The sequence below is a fragment of the Drosophila mauritiana genome, chromosome 2L, assembly GCF_004382145.1.
Source record: "Drosophila mauritiana strain mau12 chromosome 2L, ASM438214v1, whole genome shotgun sequence".
Taxonomy (NCBI): domain Eukaryota; kingdom Metazoa; phylum Arthropoda; class Insecta; order Diptera; family Drosophilidae; genus Drosophila; species Drosophila mauritiana.
The window spans coordinates 6657627-6678900 of record NC_046667.1 but is presented as its reverse complement, the minus strand read 5'-3'; the positions used below and the strand labels follow the sequence as shown (position 1 = coordinate 6678900).

The 21274-nt window shown below is 43.0% G+C and overlaps 4 protein-coding genes and 1 non-coding gene across 11 annotated transcripts; 3 read left to right on the top strand and 2 right to left on the bottom strand.

Moving 5' to 3' along the window:
* Positions 1–2760: 2760 nt before the first annotated feature.
* Positions 2761–4035, top strand: LOC117150486. Of its 2 annotated transcripts, none has more exons than XM_033317385.1 (4): positions 2761–2840; positions 2893–3003; positions 3085–3198; positions 3265–4035. In XM_033317385.1, the coding sequence occupies exons 1-4, from the start codon at positions 2761–2763 to the stop codon at positions 3764–3766; spliced, it is 807 nt and encodes a 268-aa protein (XP_033173276.1). In that variant the 3' UTR covers positions 3767–4035. The 2 variants fall into 2 exon arrangements, with proteins under 2 accessions (XP_033173276.1, XP_033173277.1); XM_033317386.1 differs by having other exon boundaries at positions 2804–2844; positions 3265–3766.
* A 31-nt stretch (positions 4036–4066) lies between these two features.
* LOC117150485 (D-aspartate oxidase) lies at positions 4067–5400 on the bottom strand. The gene is made up of 4 exons (XM_033317384.1): positions 5175–5400; positions 4910–5122; positions 4544–4840; positions 4067–4486 (listed from the first exon to the last, which is right to left on the bottom strand). The coding sequence occupies exons 1-4, from the start codon at positions 5375–5377 to the stop codon at positions 4174–4176; spliced, it is 1026 nt and encodes a 341-aa protein (XP_033173275.1). The 5' UTR covers positions 5378–5400; the 3' UTR covers positions 4067–4173.
* Positions 5401–5618: 218 nt separating this feature from the next.
* On the top strand, positions 5619–8422 carry LOC117150487 (male-specific sperm protein Mst84Dd-like). Of its 5 annotated transcripts, none has more exons than XR_004460768.1 (5): positions 5619–5726; positions 5779–5822; positions 5885–6182; positions 6542–6688; positions 6744–7025. XR_004460768.1 is itself a non-coding variant. In XM_033317390.1 (5 exons), exons 2-5 carry the CDS (start codon positions 5796–5798, stop codon positions 8263–8265), a joined length of 549 nt encoding a protein of 182 aa, XP_033173281.1. In that variant the 5' UTR covers positions 5619–5726; positions 5779–5795; the 3' UTR covers positions 8266–8422. The 5 variants fall into 5 exon arrangements, 4 of the variants coding, with proteins under 4 accessions (XP_033173281.1, XP_033173280.1, XP_033173278.1 ...); XM_033317390.1 differs by lacking the exons at positions 6542–6688; positions 6744–7025 and adding exons at positions 7702–7877; positions 8255–8422 and having other exon boundaries at positions 5885–6219; XM_033317389.1 differs by lacking the exons at positions 5619–5726; positions 5779–5822; positions 5885–6182; positions 6542–6688; positions 6744–7025 and adding exons at positions 7505–7614; positions 7668–7715; positions 8051–8203; positions 8255–8422.
* A 140-nt stretch (positions 8423–8562) lies between these two features.
* Trnar-ccu lies at positions 8563–8635 on the bottom strand. The gene has a single exon. It is a non-coding gene; the product is annotated as a tRNA-Arg (tRNA).
* A 1876-nt stretch (positions 8636–10511) lies between these two features.
* Positions 10512–18624, top strand: LOC117144769 (sodium/potassium-transporting ATPase subunit beta-2). Of its 2 annotated transcripts, none has more exons than XM_033310136.1 (7): positions 10512–10684; positions 11576–12083; positions 16612–16752; positions 16816–16935; positions 17147–17439; positions 17503–17671; positions 17726–18624. In XM_033310136.1, the coding sequence occupies exons 2-7, from the start codon at positions 11939–11941 to the stop codon at positions 17827–17829; spliced, it is 972 nt and encodes a 323-aa protein (XP_033166027.1). In that variant the 5' UTR covers positions 10512–10684; positions 11576–11938; the 3' UTR covers positions 17830–18624. The 2 variants fall into 2 exon arrangements, with proteins under 2 accessions (XP_033166027.1, XP_033166035.1); XM_033310144.1 differs by lacking the exons at positions 10512–10684; positions 11576–12083 and adding exons at positions 13854–13960; positions 15051–15227.
* Positions 18625–21274: the final 2650 nt, after the last annotated feature.

Sequence of the window (21274 nt, the reverse complement as noted above, 5' to 3'; positions counted from 1 at the left end):
CATATTAATATATAAGAGCCATTTAGATAATCATACTAAGATAAGCGAGTAAAGAAAAACAAACTCATAACTATTTAAATAATAATGAATTTAAATTGGTTCTTGTTGAAAATAGATTTATTTATGTTTACATGTAATAATCCATTTAAAGCATATATTATTATCTTTTAATTTTTGTACTTTCTGCGACATTAGTAGCTACTTTTAGCTTGAAAAGAGCTTTGTTCACAACATTGTTTCAAGTTGCTAAAAAATGAAGCCTCTCTTGCCGTTGGTAAAGTCATTTTAAGACCCAAAATCAGCCAGCAGACAACGGGAGTTTGTGAAGAGCCAAAATGGAGTATATAACTGAAGTTTAATTTGTTTTTACAAGCATAATTATGAGCTATGATCGCTACGCAATTTTTCCCCAAAGTGAACGAGCAAATCGTTGTCGGGAAAAGTTCCAGAGGAAAAATTGCATGTATTTCAACATCTGCAGAGCAGTGAATCCGAAAGATACTTAGACTAAGCGCTTTTTAAACGCTAAATAATCAAACACTACGGCAGCACATAGATTATCCGTGGATTATCCAACTCCTTCCCCATTTGACTGTATTTTGAATTACTTTGAGCACTCTGCTTTTGTTGAACCCTTGCTGACGACTTGTTTGTTTATTTGTTTGCCTTTCGACAACCGCGAAGCTTCAACCGGATGAAAATGGGTATGGGAAAGTGGGCTGCCCCTGATGAGGTTGCAAACACCTTGCGGCTAACAAGTGCACAGCTCCCAGAATCCCATTCCAACAGAATCGAAACCAGCCCAGTTCAGGCCAATCCAACCAACCCGCAATCCATTGTCAGCCGGCTTTTTCAGCCATCACAATCACATTTCACTGACATACCCTGTCAAGGGTTCGTTAATTGGGGTGCAGAGTGTATAAATTTATAAGAAACTTTAGCTAAGAAAAATATACCAATCAATTTAAATATTGAAGTACATGGTGTCATGTCTGCATTACTATTCTATAAATGAAAGTGATTCAAAAACTGTTTTCAGTAATGTTTTTTAGTAAGTTAATTTATAGGTTTATTAATAGAAAAAGTCTAAAAATGATATATCTTTAGAACTACTATCTTTAGAATGTATAAACTTCGTTCTGATCGCCGTTTAGCTGCCGACACCGTTGCTTTTCGGCTGCATTCCATTTCGTTGTGTATTTTCGATTTTAAACGCAAGCGGCGAATGCAAGTCACGGCGGACAGTAGCACCACCCAGAGCCACCCAGATCCACCCAAAATCCAACAGACCAGCACCACCATTGGGTGGCACCATACAGTTCCCGATTCCGAGGGAATGCGCAGGTGTGCGCTGAAAAACATGCTCAACCGCCCGGCTGACGTTAAGCGATTTTCGAATGAATTGAAACTTGCTATTGTTGCGGCACCGAATCGTTTACCTTTTACCTTTTTGTGGCATGAAAGGATGTGCGACGGTGAGTGTGGCAAATGTGCAAACAATTTGGCGGATTAAATGAGTCCCAAATGAGACGTTTTTATGCCCGCCACACACACACACTTTATGCAACATCATAAAGTCCACTGCGGACTTAGCCAAAGCCGCTGCTGAATGTTTCAGCTCCACTAAGCTCGACCCATTCCTTCTACAAAATGAAGAGAAAAGAGAAGAGCGCTTTCAAATAAATCCCCCGTCGGATAATGCCAAAAATTAAGTTATTTCTTTTCGATATTGAATTTATCAGGACGACATGAGACGGCGGCATACGTGTCCTGAATAGCTATGCCACAAATGCGAGTGGCAGCGGTCCAACTGACATCCGATGCCAGCCATTAAAAGTGTCGCTTGTATTTAAATATTCAATTGTCTCACGGACAAGGATGTGAAACATTTAAAAATGCGCTGTCTTGCTGAGAAGGGATCCTTTTAGGAAATGAGGGAGCATCCGAGCCAAATTCGGTTATTCAATTGGTTTGTTGCCTAGTAAATGACACCCGATGGTCTTTGAATTTTAAAATAAGGAATCCAAGGTGTATTTTCCAGGACGTGTTCTCAGTTGGCACATTTCTTTTTTTTTTTGGCTGGAGGGTGGATTTGGTTTGGCTTCCATTTGACTACGATAGCCGCCTTCCACTGAATTTCACCCACAAAATGGGTGCGATTGTTATTTACATTCTTTTGGGCTGCATTTGCTTTTATGTGGTGGCAATTTATTCAAATTGAGACATTAGACAAATTAAATTTACACGTATCACCCTTGATTGTTACCGCCTGTATATTCGTTTAATTATGACATTATTCAAAACAGTTCATTTGCATTTCGTAATACAAATAAACATTTACGGTTATTCCGTTTGGATATGAAAAATCCAATTTAAAACCATTGTATTCGGAAAACAATATGTTCAACAGTTTTACAAGCAACGTGAATGCCATCCAAGAAGTATGCAAACTCATATTCCAATCTTCTAGCAAGAAATTATGTACATTAATAGAGAAATGTATCTCTTATTCTAAACATCACAGATACATTCCAGATATTTAAATGTACTTCATTTAAAACACTTAATAATGGTCTGTTGAGGAACGTTAACTTCCTTTTTTTTATGGACCCAAAAAGTATGCTTTGCTTTTCTTTTCTTTTTTCGAAAGTATCTTGTAGTTTTAGCCTAAGTTTCAGACTTTTAACTTCTCCCTTTTTAACTCGAAAATATAATTCAAAAATCTTCAGTGGTTTTAAAATTCTTAGTGACTTAAATGCGATGGAAGATGTCCGCACTTTGCGGTTTGATATCCAATGGGATGTTTTCGAGGGCATGCAAATAGTTGACATCAATTCAAAGCATGTATCAGAGATATTTAAAGTTTAGATGTTAAAATTAAAATATATTTAGGTACTATGACATGGTGATTGAGTTCATGTGGTCCAATTCATTTCTGAAAAGTCTAGTCTATGAGAGTCTGGGACTATTCGATTTGCCGGACATGAAAGAGACTTATTCGTGGTAATAAATCATTCTCTGTGCTATTATCAAAGAGTTATAAACAAATGTATAGTAATAGAACATTTGAATATTTTTATAAAGGTATGTGCGACACATCCTGCGAAATGAGTGCTCCGTGATGATGATCAGCGAGGATGAAACGCAGATAAGGGCAGTGGGATTGCTGGAATGGATGACGGAGGAATGGCACTCCTGGTATGTCTAAAAAATCCACTTTCATTCACCTCATAATCACTAGTAACATTCCTGTTTTTATTGCAGGGTATTCTTTCCCTCTTCGTTGCCCAGGAATCTGTTCCAGCAGATCATAATGATGAAAAAGGAGCTCATCGATGCGACCAAAGCGAACATGGGCATCTCCACCTACGACGCACTGTTCGTCCACGAGATCGCCTTTCCGGATGAGCTCTACTTTAACCGCGATTTCCTGTCGACCATCTTCGATGTCTTTGGCTTTGTGGCCCAGCACATGCACATGCCGCGGGTCAGCTTCATCGCCCTGAGCTCCGTGGACCAGGAGGCCGCCAGTCTGATCGATTACGACGAGATCGGGCGGACTATCTACTCAATCTACAAGGTGGGCAACACCCGCCCCTTTGACATCCTCCGCGAGCTGGACGAGATGTACGCCCTGCTGTTCGAACTGGCCGTCTCGCCGGTACTGAAGTACATCGAAATGCCCGGATTCGAGGAGTTCCACGAGGCCCTGGAAGCCAGGTTGGCCAAGGAGGCAGCCGAAAAGCGGCACGACGACGATATTTGAAATGTTTTTTGCTGTCATCTTCACATAAATGTCTGCCTACTCTTGGGCTTCACCATCGTAATTCCCCCAGCTTCCCTTCCACTAGTACTTAATTGGAGGCACCATTGTGGATCGCCAATTTTGATGGGGGGGTGGAATAGTGGTACGTTTCCAAGCAGGCGGTGATAAGCCTATCAATACGATCCCCATGCCATTGCGATAGTGCTACACAGACAAAAATCTGCTTGCATTGACCCAATCAAAACCTCGTATATCAATTAGTTAATTTTATAACATTTTTCATAGAGAAATTTCTAAATGTAATGGAAGATATTAAAATGTTTATTATAAAGAGATGTTCTTGAATTTAGTTACCTTTACACTACCAATTTTGTTATAGAACTACAATAATAATCGTTCCTACTGACTTATAATTTGGAACCGTTCTTGGCGGCCAACAGGATATCGAGGACATCGTCGGCACATCCCCAGCACAAAGTGACTCCACTGCCGCCATGTCCATAGTTGTGGATGAGGAGCTTGCGGCCACGGCGCTCGGCTTCCAGTCGGAGTTCGGTGCGACCCGGCCGGAGGCCAACCCAATCGAAAAGGCTCTTTGTGTGCTCCAAGCCGGGAATGTACCGCCGGCAGCCATCCACGATCATCCGCCTGTCCTTCTGGCACACCTTAGAGTTGTAGTCCCGTTCCTGATGGGTTCCGCCCAGGACAACACTTTCGGTGCTTAAATATTTCAGAAGTACAAATACCCACAAGGAAGTGTAACTGCCATATACTCACTTGGGTATAATATAGTTGCCATCATCACTCTCATCCAGCATGGCAGAGAAAATCCAGTTGGCCTTCACCCGGGACACTTGTCCACGCACTGCGTACATTTGATCGTCGTTTAGTAGGGTCTTGGATCCCAATCCGGAGCAATTGACTATCACATCGTACTCGGAATCGGCTACAAATGCCTCCAGGTCTGTAATCCTTTTCCGGACCACAACACCTCCATTGCGGGTGAAACGCTTCATCAAATACGGCAGTAGCTTGATGGGCTCCGAGGTGTAGGTAACGAAGGATAAACCAGACCTAGATATGGTTTAGATGTGTTAATATTTCAGCTAGTATAAATCTATGGAAATCCAGGGATATTCTTACGTGAACTTAACGCTGCGACCTTTATTGTAGGCCGCCAGCTGTTCCTTGGACAGATCCACGGCTCCATAGACAATGTCACGCCAGAAATCTTCGACCGTGGCCACCGTTGAGGTGCTCAGCCGAATGCAGGGCAGTAGACAGACCCCAGCCTCTCCGGCATCCTCGCTCAGCCAGATCTGCTCCAGAAACTGGTGCATGCTCTTCGACCACTTGCTGATCGAAAATAAGTTAAATAAGAATATAATATAGAACTAGTAATACTTACTAGACTTTCGCCTGCGAAGTGCCGCCCAGTAGGTAGGGACCCCAGAGACCCGCCGAACCATCTCCTGTGGTGTTCGGCGTGAAATCCTCCGATATGATCGTCACCTTTATGGGTGTCTTTCCATCGTTCACGTAGTGTTCCAGTATCTTAATGGCACTGGCAACACCATTAACCCCGGCACCGATAACTGCAATGTTTGGCATAGCTCCAATCCGAACAGCTTGGGAACTTGGAATGAACTGAAAAGAGGATCGCCTATCAGACTTCTAAGCAGATCGCATAATACTATTAGCTGATAACAGAGCTTTCGAAAAGAGCGAGAAAGCTTTTTGAATTTTTAATCTAATATAAACTCTTTCTAAAAATCTAGTAGGCTATAATTCCAACAAGTTGGCTCTGCATTTCATCTCAAAAGGAACCGAATATGGCCAGGGATGTGGGGATCATTCCTCATTCGATACCAAACTCTCGGACCTTTCGTTTCGGCCAGCTTCAAAATTTTCCAAATTTCAAATTCAAAATTTTTCTTCGAAATTAATTTGGCCAAATAGAGTAAGTTTATCCCGGGAAGAACATAGTATATTTTAAATCCGTTGTCCTGCAGCGCTCGACGGGCTCAAGATGTGTGACGGATGTGGATCGTTGGAGGTGAGTATCCATATGCCTCACACCACTGACCACTCGACCACTATGTTTGGCATCCTTTCCAGCCGCGCGGATGCCGCAGCCGGGAGTTACGATGCGGCATCATGTACACCACCTGCGACTGCGTGAAGCGGAACGGTCTGCAGGACAAGTGCCCGCGGTCCGCCTGCCAGGGCCGACCGGCCTGCCTGTGCTTCCCCTTCCCCACCTGCGGTCCGGCTGCATTCCCGCTGCGATACGCCAACATGATGATGGGCGTGAACAACAAGCGTATGCGCTGTGCCGCCACTGGAGCACCAAATGGCGGTGCCGGATGCGGTGGACGCGTTGCCGGCGGCTGCTGTGGATGCGGTCCCTGCTGCTGTAATATATCTCCCTGCTGTGGCCCGCACAGTCCTCCATGCGGAGCTCCGTCGCCCATTCCCTGCTCTCCTGCTCCGGGCATGTGCTGCCCTCCGCTGCCCGAAGGCGGCATTCCCGATCCGCGTGTCTGGAACTACTATAACGCACCTGTGACGTACCCATGTAAGTCCGGTCCAGGTCTCTGTCCGTCCACCTGTCCGTCCGTCTATCAGTACGTCTGTTCGTCCATCTGTCCCGGCGGTGGGGGTCCGTAGAGCGTAAAAACCATGGAGCGGAGGAGCACGAGGCATGCCCAAGGACTTTGCAGGTCACAGCATCTGGAACATCTGCTTGTGGTGACGCTTCATGTCCTTCTGCAGGAGCTTTATGCCCACTACGCTGATCCGTCAACAAGGATAGCATGTCCTGAGCTTCGTGAGCGAAGAGGTAGGATCCATGGACCAAATGCTGTTGCCAGGCCCCAAATCCTTCATGACCCTTTGACCTCCATCCGCATCCTGTCGCGTGTAAGTAGCTGCGATACCTTCCGCATTCACTGGTTTTACCTTTCTCATCCCACAGGTGGTTTATAAGTATTTCCTGGCAAGTGTTTCGATCGGATCCTGATGGGCCACTTCCTTGGCGGGACATGTTGTCGTTTTGTGACGTAGTTTTGGTTGATAAAAAATTTACGTTGGCTAAATCAAGATGTAGCCAGCTGCGGAATACCCATTACTTGAAGGGCTCGAAGCTTTTTGGGCACCCATATGCAATTCGTCCAACTGTCTTGATTTAAATACAAAATCATATGTTGGTATCTGGAATCTATTTGGCATTAAATTACAAATAAACGAATTGAAATTATTTTCTGTGCATTTTGGGGGTTACAGGTCGAATTTACTTTATGGCTATCTATGGTTCAAATATTTATAAATATTTAGAATACTAAATTAGGGTTAAAACATTACAAGGCCATAAAAAAATATGTACCACAGATATTTGGATATATATATTAATGAGTATGAATTGTATTAGGGTGGGCTTCCGTGGCATTAAAGACTTAACTACTTTAGTGATAGTACTTTGTTTTAAACCTATTTTTTTCGAGCTGGAAGGGCCATGTTCCAATCTTAATGAGTCAACTTTACTTTAGGCCAAATCCTGACCAATTCGCGGGGCCAATATTGTGCTGTAGTGATAGATATATAAATAGATATATACGTATGTAGATCTGTGGCGATTTCTTAAACTTTGCTAAGTCCAAGTAGGCAATGAAATTTCATAAAGTTGGCCATGACTTTTAAGCCAACCCGAACCGAAACTTGAACTGGATGTGCTGGGCCAGGGGAACAGCTAACCTCATTCGATATCTGACTCTCGGACCAGTCGCTTCGACTTCTAAATTTTTTCTAAATTCCAAATTTATTTTTTCGAGAATAACTCAACCAAAAAAGTGAGTGTTATAAATATTTGTTCAAGCATAACATATTAACTTGTCGCTCGCAGCCTTAGACAAACTCAACATGTGCAACGGATGTGGATGCTGTGGACCCTGTAATGAAACACCCTGCTGTGGCCCCCACAGTCCGCCATGTGGAGCCCCGTCTCCCATCCCGTGCTCTCCTGCTCCGGGCATGTGCTGTCCTCCTCTGCCCGAGGGCGGCATTCCCGATCCCCGTGTCTGGAACTACTACAACACACCCCCAACTTATCCATGTAAGTCTGCTTCCAAGCTAAATGCTCCCATTCCACAATACGAACCCACAAATTCTGTCCGTCCGTCCGATTTCGAACCTTGAGATGCACGGGGAGGCAGTGGACTGTGTGCGCCACAGCAGCGGAGAGTCTGATCCTTGCGATCAGTGTGACTATTCGTCCTTCTCCCAAAGCTCCTTGCCCCAGGCGTTACCTTGTGAACAAGGATAACGCGCCTTGCGTGTGGTGTGCTCCGTGCAAAGCCCACTGCTACAACACTCCGCCAAAATGCTGTTGTTAGGTTTAGCCTCCGACTCTGATCCTAATCCTTTCCACTCCACATATTTGTAAGTAAATGTTTTAGTTCATGGACCTCTTATGCTGATTTCCTCCCTCAGGTGGCTTCTAAGCGGCTCTGTTACTACGGACGACCCACATAAACGGCGGAACTGAGAACCGTTGGACCATGTTGTGTAACGCTTTTTGGTTGCAAACTCGGTCGGATGCAGTTATCACCAAGATGCAGATTTTTAGGCTTTAAATATTAATAAATATAAGAAATCGAACACTCGTTTTTAATAAGCAAGGGACCATGTTGAGTAACGAGTGTTGGTTGGATCGTCGATCGGATGCAGCTTTTATCCAAGATGCAGATTTTTAGGCATTTAATTTTAAAAAAGAATTCAAAATAAAAAGGATACTCTCTTACCCCAGATGGGACTCGAACCCACAATCCCCGGCTTAGGAGGCCGATGCCTTATCCATTAGGCCACTGGGGCATGTTGTCCATTTCATCAATGAGCTTATATAAACTAAAGGGCGACGTAAACCAGTAAATATATCGGTCGGTTACATTTTTTGACCTAAAAATATATTTGTAGATTTCTATATTTCTTCAAAAAAATTTTAGGAACAAATTTTATTGGGTACGAGAGATACTGTACAGACAGGACTTTCTCCTTTACGTCCATAAAGTGGTCAAGGCTTCTTCAGTCGTCGTCTCATTTGTTGTTGTACGATTTGGATCGTGAATATATAATCCAACGAGCAAAATAATAGATATAATCACGATAATGATGATCAGAATGGCAATCAAGCCATAAACCAAAATTGTTCGAGGGCCCGTCATCCTGAATTGATAAATGTGCTAAAGCCTGCAGAATGGAAAAAGATATAGTCAGATATTTATTTAAGGCCATTTAAGATTTTACTTACGAAATATTCTTCAGTCACTTATATAATTTTCAAATTTACTGTTTGACTGTGTGTAAAACATTGACATTTAAGTTTTGGATATACTGATATATAGATATCTACGAAACAATTGCACTTATCTTACCGTTTTACAAGAGTCGATGAACATGAAGGGTATGAAAGAAATTCATATAATGCCATGTCAGGTTTTTCACTCTTTTGACTGAAATAAAAGTCGAAACGCAGAAAATTACATAGCTGCCAAGTTGTGCATATAGTTTTTCTTTTATTTTCGTTGCTTTCTTTTCTTTGTAGATGGATTTATAAAGAAAAAGAAAAGTAATAGATTCCGAAAAGTAGACATTCAGAAATATAATATCAAATATCAAAAATAATATAATATCAACTGATAGGTGTTTTCTTGACTTATCTGTCAAACTTTCAGCCCAGTTAATTAAAAAAAAACTACCCATACAAGCACATCAACTTTTTTCAAAAATTATCCATATCTGTGGCCCAAGATGGAGCAGAAGCATATAGTGATCATTTTCGGCATTCTTATGGCCTTGCTTCTGATTATAGACATTATTTTGATCGTTTATATTGTGCTGGATGTGCGCTTTGCTTATGAAGTGTACTTCCACGCAAGGCGCCCGGTATGAAGAAATCTATTTGGTTTTTAATATTTAGCTACCAATTTAGCTGTGTCTTTACCACAAGCTCTTTCTTAATCCAAGGGTTCATTGAAATTTATATCATATAATTTCATCACTCTTACATTTTACTCAGAATATATCAAAGCAGTAACAATTTAAATTAAACACATTTTTCTAGGATCCAATCGAGCGAGCTAAACCTGCACCCTTATTCGCTCCTATATTTAGATATTAAGGATGAATCAGCAATTAGTATTGATTCTAATTGGCGTTTCGGTTATCCTGTGTCTTGTCGCACTAAATTTGCTGTTCATTTACTTTATAATCGACAATCCGTACATGACCACACTTTCGAGAAGAACATTGGCCACGACGGCTCCCACTTGGGAGCTGCTGCCAGAATTTACGGAGTCGATACCTTCGTCGCTGGAGCCTGGTGAAGAAGCGGCACCCGCTCGCCGCTAAACACAGTAAGTGAGCCTCGCCAGAGTTCCAAATCAAAGTTGCCTCTCCAAACTATGTACATATGTATCTGTTCTGGTCATCAACCGTTCTGAGATTTAGCTTTCGAGTTAGTTGTCAGTACGTTTGGTTGTCCTGTTTTAATCACAATCAAGCCGTCTTTGAATCGAACGTAATCGAAGTGCCGAGTTAAACACAAGGCAAAAAGTTATGGAAACGAAGTGCTTAATAACAATCTTAATTATCGTCGTACTAATACTATATTTACTCCTTATGATTGTATTCTACGTATTTCTAAATTTTGATCGACCCCGTAAATCAACATTTGAAGTTGCAACAACAACTGCCGACGACTAAACAAACGATCGAATTCTGTGCAATGGTGGAGACGACGACGCTCGTTACGATTTTCCTGGTTATAACTGTGTTCCTGCTGACCTTAATGCTCTTGTTGATTCCAATGGCCCTTTTCAGAGGTCATAAGGACAAGGATTCATTCTTTGGTTAATCGTATTAGTAAGTATATATTAGCTTTATTAATTGAAGTGCGACAGACATTAAGAAAATTTTATAATTTTGGCTAAGCGACACCTAGCGGCGAAAGCGAAGAACACATAGCGGAGACTAACACCATTCTGATGTCTTTGGTGGTACCACGTCTGTTCAGCCAGGTGGCGCTAAAAAGTCAAGAAACCGATTGGTATCGTAAAAATTTATCGACATATCGAATTTCAATTCAATTGTTACCGCGAAATTCAGCGAAATGAACTTACCGAAAAGTTTACAAGCCCTTTAAAAATTTAACGTGCTGAGACCCTTATGAAGATTATGATTTCAAGATTCTCTGTAGGACGCTCTCAAGCGCGACAGCTCGCGCTTACACCAAACATATTAAAAGAGGCGCCTTTTTTATGCGTTTCTAATACAATCCTATCCACGTGGATGTTTTGCATTCGGCAGTTCACCTGCCCAACTGAAATGGTGGCAATCGTTGAAGTCCAACTTGAAATGTAAAATGCGCTCAGTGCCAAAGGAAGCCATATTTCATGCGACAATTAGTGGCATCATCATCATCATCATCATCACCAGCATAGTTAATTTCTCGCCTACTGGGATTTAGATTTGTCAGGCAGCCAGCTCATGATAGTCACCGCCATCTTAGGCTTCAATTAAATGAAAATTGTGTCACGCGCCGCGACTCGCGTCTTCCACGACGTGGAACTGGAGCTCTGGCTGGCATCCCATCTCATCCCCATCACCATCACCATCCCAATCCAAATCTCTATCCCTGTCCCCATCCCCATACCCACACCAATTCGCTTCGTTTCGGTACCGCAGCGCGTATTTCCGCACACAAATGCATAAAGTATTTGATTAAGCCTGACTCTTGCGTATTTCTGATTTCAGATTTTCAGACACATAACCCCCGGTTCGGCTTGGTCTTTCTTTGTCGAATTCAGATCAGTGTCGCGCGGCGCACAGCGGTGTCAACTTGTCGTGTGCAGCGCAAATCCAAAGTGTTACAGAGTAAACCATCAGCCTTTTCTGCCATAGATCAACGCCAGCCGAGCCTTACACGGGATCTACACCTAACTGCCCAGGAGCCCATTTGGATACCGATCCGAGACCGATCCCCCCCACATACCCATACCCATACACATTCCAATTTCCAATCCAGTGATTCGAAAACCCTTGCCCACGCGATCCCGATCCCGAAACCGTTTAGCCGTTGAACTGAGGAAGCGCCAGCCAAAGAAGAAGCCTAGTAGAATGCCGACCATAACCGAGGATTGCATAGATGGATTCCAACAGTACTACTCGCGGCCGCCGGAGAGGCCCAAGAAGAAGTCGCTGAAGCAGATGGTCTACGACTCGGAGGACAACTCCTACTTCGGACGCTCGATGGACAGCTGGGGTGAGTTGGAGATCTTGCATTACGGATTACGTAAACCCCAAGTGCTGGCCCCTGTTGCCAGCAGCCGTGTCGACAGTCTTGATAAAAGTCTGACCTTAATCAAGAGAATCTCTTTTGTCGTCGCATTAGCGCTGACGGCAGATGCAGATTATCGTGGATGTGGGTGGGTGAATGGATGGATGTATCTATCTATTTGCCGGCCTCCCGCCGCTTTCGCCACTTTCCAGTCCGTGTCCATGTCCGTTTTTATTGCCCGCCCAATGGAAGGCATTCTCGCTTCGCTGGCCCCTCGGCGCGACCAGCTATGTGTGCCCGTGCCCGTGCCCGGGCCACTTGTGCCGCAATATCGGTCAATTATGCCATTATGCAATCAGGCTGCGGTGAACCCGCCAGCGTTCTCCAGAACCACCGCTGATTTCGGCAGAAGGTCGAAGTAGTAGCCAGACCTCCCTTGTGGCGTACCATGGATTTGGGGCTTCATTGAATTTCTCACCTGTTTGGGATCACTTGGAATGGTTGTCAATACCTCTACCTCACCTTTGAGCCCCTCTTGCATCACTGAGATTGCAGGAAGGCGTAGTGCTGGAATCTCTAGAAAACTACTTACCGTCTTTCGAGACACTTTGATTAAGCTTTAACCTCGCCCTTGCTTAGATAGCAGGAAATGCCTATTAAGAAAACGTCGACAATTATAATCGACGACTATTATTTATTAAGAAAGCCATGAACTAATCACGAATATTAACGTAGCTCTTAAATACTTTTTAATTCGCATGTGCAACTGCAATACATTTATTTTCGCTTTAAATTCTAATACACGCAGCTGCGATTTTGTAAAATGAACTGCAGTATTATTATGCTGGTCTTTCTTCAAACCAGTAATAATATAGGAAATAGTATATTACCATATTTACATATCTTCCAATTTGAAACTAGAATGATGTCCTATTTGGCTGCCCGCTAGCGTCCTCATTCCATGGTTCCTTGAACATAACTCCAGTGGAACAGAGGGCTCTCCTGTGAAACCCACCCCCTGTGCGTGTATGTATAGCAACTCTCGATTTGGCCCAATTCTCTGAATGTCCTGTGGCCGTATTTAAACCAGTTCTGCCCTCACTTCTCCACCTCCGATTTGAGTGGAATCGGGTCAAATGCTTAGATTTTTGCGTGCCAGCGATATTTAAATGAGCCAGATTTTCCATTGCCCTTACCCCGAACTGTTTTTAATTGGTTTCATTAAATCAATACGACAGCGAAACACATTTTTTGATTTATTATTTAATGTGCATTCTTCTGGCATGACTATAATCGCTTGCTTTTAATAGAGAGCATTGCACTACAAACATGAGGCACTTGTAAATGGAATTGACCAGCTCAGAATGGGGCTTTTCTCTCAGTGTGGCCGTGGCTCTGGGATCGAACCCCGGGCAATTTGCAATGAATGTACGACAATCGCCGGCACCGCCTAATTAAAACGAGTGCACAAGGAGGCAGCTTTTCCACGGCAATTAGAACGCAACCCAATCTCGGTCCGGAAAACCCGACCGATCCCAGATCCGGGAATTGCACTCGCCGTCGAATACGAAAACGCGGTGCTGCCAAAAGCGCCCCGCGTTCCACTTTCCACTCAAAACAAAACCCAAACTCGGCTCGAGAGAGAGAGCCGTTCGTTTGACTCACACAAAACCGGACCAGCAAAAAACCACGCCAAACAGACTCAAGCAAAGTCGCTTGATGTTTGGCTGCGTATCGACAGACCTCCGATTTGGGTTTCAGTCTGAAATTGGTTTTGAGCGGCGGAATAACGTGTCACGGAGTGTTCGTAACGTGGTCGAAACGCGTTCCGTTTGCATACAGCAACTTAAATAGAGTTTGTGGTGCGTTCAGTGCAGTTTATCCCACTTTGTTAGCCATCAAAAATCGACAAAACGTGTAAAAGAGTCCTTAGGATAATTAAAAATTCCATTAAGTAGAGAATTTACGAAAAGAAAAGAATTCATTTCAGCCAGAGTCTTGAAGAAACGCTCCGATATTTCTTCAAAAAGGTGTGGTTGTTTGTATGTGGCCAGGCGTTAAGAGCGCGCCAGCTAAGAGATACAGATACTCGCTGCGTTTCCCATTTTCAGTGCTCGATGGCAAAGAGCGGGCTGGTTTCTGTTTCTGTTGTCGTTGTTGGTGTTGTTGTTCTTGTTGTTGCGGTGGTTGTAGTTCGGGGCAAAATGAAAAGAACCACTGCATGCACCATAAATAAGAACAGATACTTTTGTATCTGCCAGTTTGGCAGTGCCGGGTCAAAGCCAATGCGGCATTGAAATCGCAACAGCAGACGCGGAAATGAGACCATGTCGCCGCCACAGCAGTAGCACGGCCTTTTAGCCCCATTTTGGCCCACTTTGGCCCACTTTGTGTGGCCCTTCGCGCCCATTCCATGCCAACCAGTTGCAGGTCGTATCTGACGGATGCAACATTTGCTTCGGCCAGAAGAGCCGAAAAAGGCGCCAAATTTCCTGCACGGCCAGGGGGGTTGAAACGTCGGGTGAAAAGTGAGAGAAACTAAGAGAGCAAAGGACCTGGACTGTATATGTATATGAGTGTATATAATAGTACGTGCCGTCTGAATACTATGTGTGTACATCTGCACAATTCGGTGTCGGTGCAATATTTACGATATAAAACCCAAACACAGTGCCACCAAAGTTTCAGTGCAAATAATACGTCGCGGGGAATTCGCATGGAAATATTATTGCAATATTTGGACTTTATTCAACGCTAAAAATATTCTCAAGTGTTTGAAAAGAAATATTCAATACAGCAAAATAGACATTTGCGCGTATTCAGCTGAAACGGTCGTTTGCAGTTCAATTCGTTGAGTGCTTTCTTTCGAATATTTAAACTTTTAAAAATAAATACTTTTAAAAGCTTAAATCGATTCCGAGTTAATCACTAACCGAACTGAATCGCAAACAGGCCTTTAAATCCAAAGAAAACCCACCGATAGAAACATGTCCAAGCCAGTACCAATGAGTCCGTCCTTTGTGGACGAGGATCTGCACAACCTGAGGAAGCCCAAGCCGTTCAAATTGGGCCAGTTCTTATATAACACCGAGGATGGAACGGTTATGGGTCGCGATCGATCGTCATGGGGTAAGTTTATTGTTTATTGCCGTGTTTATTGATGTCCGGCCAAAACTGCTTTCGTTGGCATATGACAGCTGTAAATCAGGCTCAAAAGTCGTATTTCATCGTAGCCAATGCTAGTCGGATTCGGGAATGTATCTCATAAGCACGGCGCTGCGAAAGTAACGCCCATTAGACCGTCTAAAGTGCCGCGAGTTGCACACATTCGTAAATCAAAAAAATTAAAGTACAGCTCGCGAGGCGACGAACAAATTAACATCTGCATGTAACGATGCTGGGAAATGGGAACAAATTAGGGCGTGGAAATGCGGCATCTTACTTCTGTCCGCCCTCAATTGCCGCCAGTTAAGCCGTCCGCCGCACTGCTTATCATCAATTGTACGGCAAAGGTTTTCCTCATGACGCCAATATTGGCATTTAAAAGTTGGCTAGCCCAAGGCCCCGCTATAAATAGACAACTGCAGTGCAATTATGCTGAAATGGGCAAAGCAGAGCTGAAAATATACGAAAACGGAAAAATGTACTTTTGACATTCGCCAGAGATCTTGGCAAGAGTGGGATATTTATTCGAGAGCACGATATTAGAATAAATTTATTTGATTTTTTCTAATTTATATTTATTTTTATAATTATTCTCGCTTAAATAAAATATGCTTATATTTCATTTGAGCTTCAGCTGTTATTAACAGTGTATCTACAGTATCGATATTACTAAAATCTTTAGTGGGTGTATCTAAGACTTAAATAGAAAACTATTAAAATTTCACTTTCCAAGTCTTTCGGTGAGAAAAGGTCTTAAAATTTCAATCAAACTCACACCTAGTATATCCGCTCTTGAAAATTCGTTAAATAGTTAGGTAAATTCTGAGCATAGCTGCACGTAGCGTATCCAACAGCTACGAACTCCAGCTTGGCTTGGTTACTCCCTTAGTTCACTGCTCTCTGGCGAACCGACTTCCCATTCCGATTGAGGTTATGTCGGCCAAGAAGTATCTGAGATCAAGAGCGATCTCTTAGTAAGCACACACAAATAAAAATAATCGGCTCTTGAGTGGAACCCTTACATGCTCTTAGTCGATGAATAAGAGAGAGTATCGGAAATATATAGAATTGTGCGAATGTTTAGATGATGATTCAGTGGAGAAGCTCGGCGTCCGACTGCCGTCTACTCCGAACTTGAGAAGCGACGGAGCTTGGGGTTGGACCCCATTTGTTTATACGGCCCTCTCGAGCCGGCGTCGTTGTCAATTATCGGTTTAACCCATGTCGACCGCGGGGGCCAGTGACAATTAATTAATTCAATCGCTTCAATTGACTGCGTATCGCTGTTAGGAACGGCTTTAATCGCCGTAATTCAATAAGCATTTCCTGCTCTCTCTTCCCATCGCAGCCAAAATCGGAATCTTCTATGTGGCCTTCTACGGAGTCCTCGCCGCCCTCGTGGCCATCTGCATGTGGGCCTTCTTCCAAACCCTCGATCCTCGCATTCCCAAGTGGACCCTCGACCGTTCCCTGATAGGCACAAATCCAGGTGAGTCGCCATTGTAAAGGATTTCGCCAAATTCAGCACTAATCGAGTTTTGCGATATCTCAGGACTGGGTTTTCGACCCCTGCCACCGGTGGACAATGTGGAAAGCACTTTGATCTGGTACAAGGGCACCCAGCACGAGAACTACAAGCACTGGACAGACTCCCTGGATGATTTCCTTGCGGGTAAGTACTTTCATATCTATAGGGATCTAGTTACTAATTGCTTGCATCTGTAATGCCATCAATTTATTCGTTGAATGAGATCTCTTTGTCGAATGTAAAACTAAGCTGATCAAGTCAAACACGATCAATTCAATCCTAAATACCTATTTAGTAGTTAATTGTGGAAAAATTATGCATTCTAAACTCGAATCTTTGTATCTCAACCCTACAGTGTACAAAGTACCTGGTCTAACCCCCGGACGTGGTCAGAACATCTACAACTGCGACTACAACCAGCCGCCGCCGAAGGGTCAGGTGTGCGACGTGGACATCAAGACGTGGTCGCCTTGTACCAAGGAGAACAACTACAGCTACCACAAGAGTGCGCCGTGCATCTTCCTTAAGCTGAACAAGATCTACGGCTGGATTCCGGAGTACTACAACAGATCGAATGACTTGCCCGTGTCCATGCCCGCCAGCTTGAAGACCTACATCGCAGAGGTCGAGAAGACGCAGCCAGAAAAGGTAATTGGATGAAAGTAATGCCAGAAATCTAGAAGACTAACTAAGATTCTCTCCTGGACGCAGCTAAACACCATTTGGGTATCGTGCGAGGGCGAGAACCCAGCCGACCAGGAGAACATTGGTGCTGTCAACTACCTGCCAATCAGGGGCTTCCCCGGCTACTTCTATCCCTACCAGAACTCCGAGGGCTACTTGAGTCCTCTGGTGGCCGTACACTTCCAGCGCCCCAAACGTGAGTAGAGCCTGAGTTTCCAAGATCCCCATTTAATCACTCTGTATCACCCAGGCGGAATCATCATCAACGTGGAGTGCAGGGCTTGGGCTCGCAACATCATACACGATCGCAAGGAGAGGATCGGATCGGTGCACTATGAGCTCCTCATTGATTAAATTGTACCACACTACTACCACATAACATAATAGCAAACACAATAACAAGAATCTCCGATGAACAAGAATCTCGGTACCAGAGGTGTGAGGACGTTGTTAAGTCTCGTCTAAGACAATCCTACCAGAGGCAAACCACCACATGTTGTAGTGAAGATTGTGAAAGGTTCAGATTTCCGAATGTCATTAAAAATCCAAATTATTTAATTGTGTTTTCCGCGTTATAAAGCATACAAAATATATTCAAGACTTGCAACGCCTATAAACATACAAATTTTGAATTCCAGTAACTTTTTATGCACTTTACGATGAAAGTTAGACGTAAGATTGTAAAGCTAAACACCAAGATGGGAATTCAATGGACAGGATGGGATTAGACCAGCCTGAATCTCGTTTGGCGCTGACCAGTAAATAGTAAATCAATCAAATGCAACAAATTTACAGCAATTAATCCAAACTGCCATTTCCAATGAATCAACAAACGAATCCCTAGATATTACAAATTTATAAAGAAAATTTAAGAATCATTTTTGAGTCTGCCGCTATACATGTAACCGAAAACAGACCAATTTTGTCTACCAAAAATCTAAATATTTACAGCTAGCTTCAGAATTTACCATATTTATAAATAACTTAGTCAAAAGTGAAGCCTATATACATCACATTTTGATCGACGACAAAAGAGCAACATTTGGAAAACAGAAACTCGTAACTTCGGTTAACTTTTAAGCTTATGATATAATAATTGCGAAGATTGAAATTTAAGGAAATAAATTTGAGACGGCTAAGAGACACAAATCACTTTCAATTCTTTTTCAATAAAAATCAAATGAAAGTAGTCAGAAAAGCAAATCTGTTTTATTTTTAATACCCTTTGGCGATATATTTGCACAAGATTACGATAGCAAAATCACAAAAAAGATGTTGCTATACAGTTTCTCAAAATTATCAGATGGGCATATGACATACTTTAGGATTTACGTAAACACTGATGTTTGCCCTGTGGGGTGATAAGATAATAATGCCGCTGATAACGCCATATCACAACCATCTCAGTCGTCACTTGACAATGGTCAGCCGCTGCCTGATAAATATACTTAAAGCCAGATCGATTGGCTTTTATTTATATATAATACGTTTTGTAGGCGCGCGGTCACATAGGTTTTTATCAGTCCAAATAATAAGTCGTCCAATTGCGTCATTTAAAATCATTAACGCAGCGCTGCTGTTTGCCTTTTGATATTGTTTATTTTTAAAATATCGAGTGAAGAGTATAATCCGGCATATATGATTATCACATTTGCCCTTCATTTACATTCTTGTTAGCTGTTAAGCAGATTTCTCTCTTAGTGATCCAAGAAAAGTGTACTTAATTAGAGCGCAAAGACAGCAGTTTTCGATTTTGTTTAACTTTTGCTTATATTCTAGATATTCGTTTTACAATAGCACTTATCGTTCGCTAAAATACTTTTGTGACGTCAGAAGGTAGAAGAGGAAAATAGATCACTGGAATTTTATATTCCAACAGTTTGGCTTTCCAGAAAAATTGAGTAGATCCCCACTTATTGTCGTATGCACAAATATGCCAGCAATGTACATTCGCTAATTGAGAGCTAATTAGCTGAATGACAGACCATTGTCCACAGAACCTAAGCCATGTAGCTGCTGAAATCAGATGATAAATGAAAAAAAAACCAAAGCCCATCTCTAATGAGGAAGTTCTACGAGATTTAAAGATCGACACGCACACAGAAAAGTCTGAAAAATCGGTTTGGACCAGGATAAACTGGTTGGAGATATGCGGGAGATTTGAGGGAGTTGAGATGAGCAAAAGAGAGAGTGCAACTTCCACAGTTGACCGTTAAATGGATATAACCGCTCAAATCCAAATGGGCAATGTATGAATTTACAGTATATAGACATACTTATCCACCGGTAAATTATATACGTTAGATTCAAGAGGTATTTGTTCGGCATTTAGCTGGTTGACTGCAGCCCTTAAGGGATTTACTGTTTTATTCTAGGCCCGTGATTGCAGCTAACCAAGTTATCGTAATTATTATAGACCCACTTAGGATTAAACACCTCTCGTCTGAGAACCCAATAAACCGAGATGCAGGAATTGCGCCTCACAATTGAGTTGACTCCACAACGTAGCCACCCTGGCGTTTTCAAGTGTCATTTAATCAACTTGTGATGATTACAACGATGGAGCACCGAGATAGAATAACATAATGCCGTGGCCATTTATCCGTGCATCTCCATGCCCACAATCAGCAGCAACAGTCCAAGAATGAGGAAAATTGGCAATGGCAACCCATTGTTGGGGGAGTTGGGGGTTCAAGGGGCAAAGGGCAAGGGGGTTGCCATGCAAGAGGAAGTGCACATTTAAGGGAATTAATAAACTCGAAAGTTCTTGACACTTGGCAACGCTTTATACACTTGACAAAATATCCTTTTAGATTTTCTAGCGTAATCATATCCCTAATAAAAGTGCTAATGAGCTTCTTTTTGAAATTCTTAAGCCATTATATGCAAATAGCTTTGGAATATAAGAGTAAGAATCAGTTTATTTTTCTCAGTGCAGCATTAGCATTATCCAGATGCTGATGACGACGAACCATGATTGAGGAACAATAACAAAGAAAGTTTTCCCGCTTTCCGCGTGGAAATTTCCGAAGCCCAGAGCACCCAAAAAACTGATCCAACCGTTTGGGGAGAGCGTGGAAAAGCAAAACAAAGCGCAGTACAACAACACGCGAGCATAATGAGAGCAACAATGGTGGTGGTGGTTGTTAGAGGGGAGGGAGCGTGGGTGGAGTGCGTAGTGGAGCCAATGTACTCAACTCTCCGCGCATGTCAACGGCAGAGTGGGAGAACGGGAGATAGAGAGAGTGAGACTTGTGCTGGTATGCGTGTGATTTTCTTTGTGCTTTGTATTTTAATATTTATAAAACAGGAGCGCATCACATTCATAGAGGGTGGAGTGGGGCCCGGGCTCCACAGCCCTTGAATGCAAAGCACTTAGCTGCACTGGCGAAAATTGCATGGCCCAAGCAACTGCCCTCGGGTGTGTTGTTGTCTGGCCGCTGTCTGCACTCAATCATTTATTCTATTTGCGTAGCCAGCAAAGAAGATGGAGAGAGATAGAGAGTACATTAAGGTAAAACACACACGAAACCCCAAGCTCACACACACACACCTTAGCCACATAACCTCCCCCCTGGTCCAACGCTTTTGCTTTGGCCTTTTTCATGTTGCTTGGCAAAGTGTCGAATACGTTCAACAGCTGTCGACGTCACACTGCAAGAAAATGGACCTTAGATACGTAGAATGCTTTTTTAGGGCACGTTTCGTCTATCCGATAACATCTGAGAGTTTGAACAAAGATGCCAGCCAACATTGCGGATGAGTAATGTCCTGTAGGAATCGCTTGCAGCTGAATTCT